The 7,574-nt window shown below is 48.9% G+C and overlaps 1 protein-coding gene across 1 annotated transcript; it reads left to right on the top strand.

Annotated features, from left to right (window-relative positions):
• The first annotated feature begins 4,081 nt into the window (after positions 1-4,081).
• On the top strand, positions 4,082-6,860 carry LOC146197777 (uncharacterized). The gene has a single exon (XM_084596517.1). The coding sequence runs from the start codon at positions 4,123-4,125 to the stop codon at positions 6,622-6,624; it is 2,502 nt and encodes an 833-aa protein (XP_084452643.1). The 5' UTR covers positions 4,082-4,122; the 3' UTR covers positions 6,625-6,860.
• Positions 6,861-7,574: the final 714 nt, after the last annotated feature.

Genomic DNA, 7,574 nt, shown 5'->3' with positions numbered 1-7,574 from the left:
GCAAAGCAAACCACTCCCGCTCGTGGCAGTGAGGAGAGAAGGGGAGACCTAGAAGGTCTCCACCGCGTCTCGAGCGGTGCCTTCCGGACGAAAGCAAAATATTTACCCTCCAGCTGTTTCTCCGCTGCGAGACGCGGCTAGCGGGTAGTGGCTTACGGGGACGGCAAAATGGCTTGTCCTTATAAAGCGCCCTATTAAACGAGTCGCATCGCGCGCACACGCAGAAAAATATAAATGTAAATGACCACGGAGGATAAGGGTAGGAATTAATGCAAGTGAGAGTAGCAAGGCTCGTCGTGCGCGCGTGCTAGCTGTGTTTGCCGAAGCTTTCCATAACAGCGTTGCTAGGGGCGTCGAGCAGTTTGTTTACTGCTATCCGCGGGGCGCCGCGTGAAAGAGAGGAGCTGCGGAAATTATATTTCTTTGCAGGAACGGCAGATACACAGCGTTCTCTTGTCTTCAGCCGGTTATTATGTAAACAAGAGCGACGGCAAACCGGCGAACTAGATGAGAAATTGCCTTACATTGAAGATAGAAGGATTAAGTGCAGACGCAGACGTGACCACTCTGGTGGTTGAAAGCAATGGCTTCTTTGTGCGCTTACGAGAGAATTAGGGTGTGAAAAAGCGCGCCGTTGAGGACAGCGCGCGGTTCTTACCCGTGCGCTAACGCCCGATGGAAGCGTTGGCTTATAGAGATGTAGAAGGTTAATGAGAGTTGCACCATGTTTTGCCTGCTCTCCTCCACGTCCTTGAGGCCAACATAAAACCCTTCAGTAGGCCCACACACTATCGTCAGCTTCTCTTCCACAGTCAGGACCGTCCGTGCGCACAAGCTCGAGCTTCAGCCCCAGTGACACACGCTATTCCTCATTCTGAAGGCCACGTGTGGATTAGCCTTTTGATCAGAGTCCGGCGCCCGTCACGATTTGTGTATGTAGGCTGAAACAGGCTCTGCCTTGGATAGCGGCTGACGACTTCTCAGAAAGCGGTTTCTTTTTGGCCATCCGATTGGTTTGTTTCCCTTTTATCGTGTATTTTTATTTTCTCACGCGCTAGAATTTCTGCACGTGCATGTTTTGGTTGCTTCCGGAAAATCGGACTTGCTTCCTCGGAGGTCGCGTACTCCAAACGCAATAGCCAGACATGTATATTGATGCGCACTCGGAGCCTTTTCGCGTGTTCGACAAGGCGGTGCTGCTTATTCCCTCTCGCATTTGTTTTGTTTTCTTTTTCCCACCATTTTAGCTTTTATAACTGCTTCAAAAACGAGACGATAGAAGAACTCGCCTTAGTCATCACTTATCACGAAACCGAGCGCTTGCTCTAATAGCTTGTATCATACGCAAACATACAGATTTCACAGCCTGCTTGGAAGAAGGGACTACCAAGGTTGCCTAAAAAAATTGCTAAAAAAATGTGCACATATCATTATTGAACAATATGCATGGTGTGCATGAATTTGTTGGAGTATTGCGTTATAGATATCGTAAAAATCAACTTAGGCGATTATGTGACAAGGGCCTTCTAACGCGTACAAACCAGAAGAACATTCTTGCATGTGCAGAAGCATGTAAATATTCTTTTCGCATTTCCTGCGGCCCAACGTTCTGCCACGCAAATAAAAGTTTTGTTACAATGTTTATTGATAAAAAACCCTGAATGAAAATGTATGTCAACTAGTCATAGGCTTATACTATCGCATTTTGTGACACTGTGGAACGAAATCAGCCCCAAATGTGTTTCACTTTTCAGTGTTCAGCTACGCACTCTAACCGAAGGTGAAATTGGCGTTATAACATTTCCGCGTGGCAGTGAAGGGTCCTAATCCCGTTCTCTACAATACCATTGAATCCACTGTAGAAAGCAGGTTCTAAAGCATATTTTGACGTTTATGACATATCAGAAAATTAAACGTTGTAAAAGTTACGAGAAATAAATATTGGTGACATATATGGTTTCCTAAATAATGGAAGGAATTAAATCGGAGGTAATTAAAATATTCTTTTTTGATGCATTGGCGACAACCAATTAGTATCCTTCACACCACAGGATACTAATCTCTTCGCTGACTGCAACCTACATCTTCCAGCTAAACTTCGCCTATAAATTATACTTGGTTGTCTATTCGATCTTTCACTCTGCTATCGTTGTAACTCTCGGGAGATTTCCGTCCCGAACAAAGCATAAGCCGACCTTCTTTGAAGCGTGGCGTTAGAAACTCATTCAGGTACTCAATGTTTAATTTATCTCTTTGTTCAAATCCCTTAGCCCATGACGCCTTTGGGAACATTTCCCCCTCTACTTCTTGTACTACAATGTCGTTTAGCGAAGAAATCAAGTGTAAATTTTGTTTGACGAATCTTGTTAAACTCTTTTATACGTGAAAGTAAAGTACTTCGCAATTTAATGTAAGCAAAGAGTACGGCACCGCAATGGGCTCTTGGAGATTCTGCACTTTTAATGAGGCGCGAGAGGCTCGTTATTAGCACAGTTCTTCAGGCGGGGAACGTTGCGCCCACAGGCGCACAGCCGGGCCCTCTGCCTGCGCCGCTTGATATCCAACCTTTCATTGATTGTCTAATGGGCCATTACACGCCTAGTAAACTCAGCTCTCGTTGTTACCGATAGATGTCCTCTCATTCCCATACTGAACGAAAAATGTCCATGAGAGCCGGAAGAGTGATAAAGCAACAGCGTTGCAAGCCTGTTTTGAGGGAAGACAGGACGTCTTATATACAGATGCCGCACAATGCGCAAACGGTAGGGGACGTGTTTCAGTAGCAACTAGAGAAGACGGGGGCTCGGTAGTTTGCTGCAGCACCCGAAATTCGACCACAACGGAGGCGGAAGAGGTGGCCATCGCGCTAGCTCTAACACAACAACAGATCAAAATTATAGTTACAGACTCGAAATCAGCGATTAGAAACTTTGACGCGGGCCGCATTTCGGCCATAGCAGCAAGAGTGTTGGCCAGTGGTCCACCACCGGCAGATCAGGTCGCGCTCATTTCGACACCGGCGCACCAGGGGTTGAGGGGGAACGAGAAAGCGCACGTACTGGCCCGAGGATTAGCTACATTCCGGGATCCCAGTGACGGCTTATGCGCAACCCCGTACCCCTTGCGCGATTAAGAGCCCCTACAGTTAAACGATAACACCTACCAAGATATCCTAAATCATTACAAATTAGGCAGATCAGTACTACCAAAAGGGTGTAAGCAACTCACCAAAAGCGAGGAGGCAGTATTCCCGAACCCCCAGCTTTACAGCAAGTGGCACCCGGCGAGTGGTTTAGCCCCAGGTGCAAACGTTGCGATGGCATAGCGGACATGATCCATATGATATGGACGTGTCCTAGATTTGGAGAACCTGACAGAACAGATGAGTCCTGGGAGGCACTACTTCTCAAGCAGGACGAAAAAGGGCAACGAGAAGTCATCCGTCTTGCTCTGGCCGCTGCTCAGATCCAAGGGATCCAGGTCGACAGCTGAGGGGGAGGACATGGTTGGGACAGAGCTTCGCCTCGGATCCTCACCAACCTTTTGACGGGTGCAATAAATGTTATTTCTCTCTCTCACTCTCTCTCTCTCGACAGTTTTCCAATTCAAACCGTACTCACGATTCGAAAACATCATTCTCGGACAGGCAAGACCCAAATAAAGAAAAATTAATATTTTGTACCGTGCCTGTATTTCTAGATCAGATATGCACGAACACTGGGGATAAGAAAAAACTTTCTATCCTTTTCTATTTTACTGAGGCACTAAATGTGCTACTTTGAGTGCCTAATGGAACGGGAACTAATACGTAAATGAAATTTACGTAAACGCCTATTACTGCAAGTTCGCCCATCGGTGTTAGGAAATGCAAGAATGAAACTAAGATGCCCAGTATTGAAATCTTTTCTGGCTTATTGGAGGCCCACAGTATTTCTGTGTACTAACTTGTTGAGCCTTCATTTTATGCTAAGTATGATGAACTTTAATTGTTTCTTCTAGTACTTGGAACTCAATCTGAATATTTTCTTTCATCTCACCATCGCAGGTGCGTCGTGCAGCAGAACGAGACGGGGCATAGTGTTTTCTGACGTCAGCCTCTTGCGGTCCTGATTCAGAGAGGCCATGAAGCTGCACACCGACGGAGAATTACAGATCGTGATCCCGCACGTAGGACCACTCGGAACCAACCTCACTGCCCGGAGCCAAGTTCCTGTCTTCCCTAGCTCTATTCTCCTGGACGACTCATCAGACACCCTGCGCTTTGTACCCTCCGCTGATGCTGACGGAGCTGCCTCAGCCTCTGAACCTGGTGGACAAGACGCCCAGCCCTCATCTTTCAACTACATCACACTCGAAGTGCACTACGTCCTCTTGCTCGTCATCATGGTATCGAGCGTTGTCGTCAACGGTCTTGTGTTTGTGCTCTTCTACCAGAGGCCGTCTGTGCGCATGACGTCAAACAAATTTGTCCTCAACATGGCCATTGTGCACCTCCTTCAGACATTCATCGTGCTCCCGTTCGTTTTCGTTTCCGTCATGTTCCAGGAGTGGATATTCGGTGACGTGTGGTGCAAGGTACATGGCGCCGTGTCCGTGTGCCTTACCATGGCTAACGTTTTCTCCATCCTGCTGATAGCCGTGGACCGAAATTGCGCAGTCAACAGCCCGCTGCACTACTCCATGACGATTACAAAAAAGAGAACGAGCGGCCTCATCGTGTCCACCTGGGCCTTCGCTGTGATCGTCTCGCTGCCACCGCTAGTTGGTGTGTCAGACGTACAATACCAGGAGAGCTGGGCAATGTGCACTGTCACTTGGTACGACACCAACCTACTCACCATCGCCTACTCGTGTGTCCTCTGTGTGGTAGGCTTCCTGCTGCCATTCGTCCGAATAACGTGGATCTACGCCTCCATGTTTCGGGCGGCTAGGAGAAACAGTGCCCGTGCCCGTCTTCACAACATCAACACGGGTAGCAGTGAGATGAGCCCGCCCTCATCGGCGGGACCAGAAGGCGGAGGACATCCGCCTCTCTACTTGCACCGAAGAGTGGCGTGGACTAAACGAACATCTTCGCTTAGTCAAGCATCTTCGTTGTTTGGCGACGAGTGGAAGGCCGTGCGAACAGGCGTTTTGGTAGTGGTCTCCTTCACCGCCTGCTTTCTTCCGTTCTTTTCCATGACTCTCGTGGAGCCGCATGCAAGGACACGCAAGGCTGCGCTGCACAACCTTCCGGCCATAGCTATGCTATTCCTTTACTGCTCTTCGCTGATCAGTCCTTATCTCTACGTAATCAGGAACAAGGTGATGCGCAAGCATGTACGCAAAATGTTCACCTGCCTGAAGCGTAAGCCCAGCTTCTTCTCGCCACGTGGCTACCACTACAGTCACCAGAGCCCAACTCAAGAACGGAAGTGCTCCGACGACTTGAGAGTGCCTGGAAGCACAGTTTCTCTGCGCTCAAGTGGCAGTGTAGACTACCAGAGGCCGCTGGTGACACATTCCTTGTATCAACACAAGTCGGGTGACTGGAAGATCGTAAGCGTCACAACCGATCCAGGGCGGTCGCCTTCGCGGCGTTCTTCTCTAACCGTGCAGCAGCCACTTTGCGTGGATGACATGGCAGAGCAGCAGCAACATCAGCTGCACTCATACTACCAGCATAAATGTGGACCAGGCCTCCGAGGCGCCGCCATCAGGAACGGCTTCTACCGGAGGGCGTCCCTGGATAGTTCCAAGATTATGTGCGCGCGTTTCCCGAGCGCACTTGAGCGGGATCCTAACGTCACGTCGGGGAAGTCTACCGCTGGCTCTGGCGGTGACCGCAGCATGTCTTTCCGCATTCGCGGGCGCTTCGCCAACAGAGAGGAGTCAACCGAGACGTGTGACACGTCGTGCCACAGCAGCTACAGCCAGGAAGATTGGGGCCGTCACTTTATTGATTCGTCGCAACATCGGCGGTCTAGCAACACTAGGCGCGAGTCCCAGAGCAGCGTGTCGGCTTTGGTCGGAGCCATTGAGATGTATCAGGCTTCGTCTGCGGCAGCCAGCATTGCTCAGATACACCACTATGGCAGCATGTCCTGCGCGTCTCCGGCCTCATCAACAAGCGGGTACCCGTGCCGACCTGTGCTGAAGCGGGGCCTATCATTTGCCTTTGATGAACATGAGATGAGCGTGGCCTTTCCTCCGCAAAGGATTTCCCAGTCCGGAAGGCTCAGGAAGTCCCACTTTGCTGTGGCAAGGAACTCTCCCAAACATGGCTCCAGCGATACCACTACGACTACACTTGAATCACTGACGTCGACCGAGTCACAAGACCTGCCAATCGTCGCATCCCCGCGCTCTTTGTCACCCACATCGACGGCAACGTATCCCTATCCGCCCGCCCACATGATGCCCCATCACCACCACCAACATTCGACGCCACATTGTTGCCCTTCCATGCCCCTCCCAGTTAGCATTATCGCTCAACAACAACAGCAAACTCAGTTGTCCCACGACAGTCAGGATCGAAGGGACTCTGGCTTTGAGGACACTATGCTGGGAAAGTGTGATATCTGCGACACAATCGTGAACGAAAGTGGGTCCATTAAGGCTGTGAAATTTATAGAGCGTGTTTAAATGTTGAACAGGTGCTACGAGGTCTTATTTGCACAATGACGTTTTGGATACTTTTCTTACACCTAAGTACTAGAACGCAATCAGTGCGCGAGTGAGTCTGGACTTCCTCCAAGCCTCTGCTCTGCGCGGCAGGCTGTTCACAATCGAGTCCGGCACATGAAATGGCAGTACGATAAAAGAAGTGCACTGCAGTCTGGCGATATCTAGAAGCGCGAGATTAGGTGTTGTTTCTGAGAAACGGGGAAATATACTAAAAATGGGGCGTCTGGGTTACTTTACATGGAAGGGCCTTCCATGTGAGCACCCCACGGTAACCATGACCTCAAAAAATTGAAATTTTACCGATGTCGTAGATAAAGGTATTACGGCTTATTCAATCAGTTAAACAAAGAATTCCGGGCAGTTTAAAGCCGCATTAGTAGAGTTATTGAGAGAGGATATGCTTTATAAATAGTCGAGGTGGAAGAGAATCTAATGACCGCGATAAAAGATGCTTACGCAATTTTTAGCTGCACTGGAAGGCAGTTAGCAGAGCAAGGAGGGGATAGAATTCATTTCTAGATGATTCGATGTTTTAAATGATCGCCTACGACAGAAAACAATGATTGAAACTGCGTCAGTATTATTGTGTTGGTGCAAAGGACCTTCGGCCGCTACTGCTTCGCACATGGAGGCGTCGATGAAGCAAACAAGGGTGCTTCCGCAAGCCAAAGCACTTACTTTGCAATTACGGGACATTCTTTTCCTTTACTTAGGAACTGATGTGAAAAGTGCAGTGAACGCTACCCCAGAGTCCAGATTCGGACGCCTTCATGAAATCAACACGATGTGTACGGAGGAACAATTGTTTTTTCGCTCTGCATTTCGAGAGATGACGATGTGCCTAATGCGTCACTTGGAAATATGATAGTATTAATGTTCAATGTTGGACCATTGTGTACAGACGTTTA

This window comes from Amblyomma maculatum, chromosome 3 (genome assembly GCF_055883805.1).
Source record: "Amblyomma maculatum isolate TAMU_Amacu chromosome 3, ASM5588380v1, whole genome shotgun sequence".
In the NCBI taxonomy this organism is placed as follows: domain Eukaryota; kingdom Metazoa; phylum Arthropoda; class Arachnida; order Ixodida; family Ixodidae; genus Amblyomma; species Amblyomma maculatum.
This window is presented reverse-complemented; position numbering and strand designations above follow the sequence as displayed.

Coding starts and splice junctions, on each gene's coding strand:
- LOC146197777 (XM_084596517.1), top strand. CDS start 4,123: ATGAAGCTGCACACCGACGGAGAATTACAGATCGTGATCCCGCACGTA.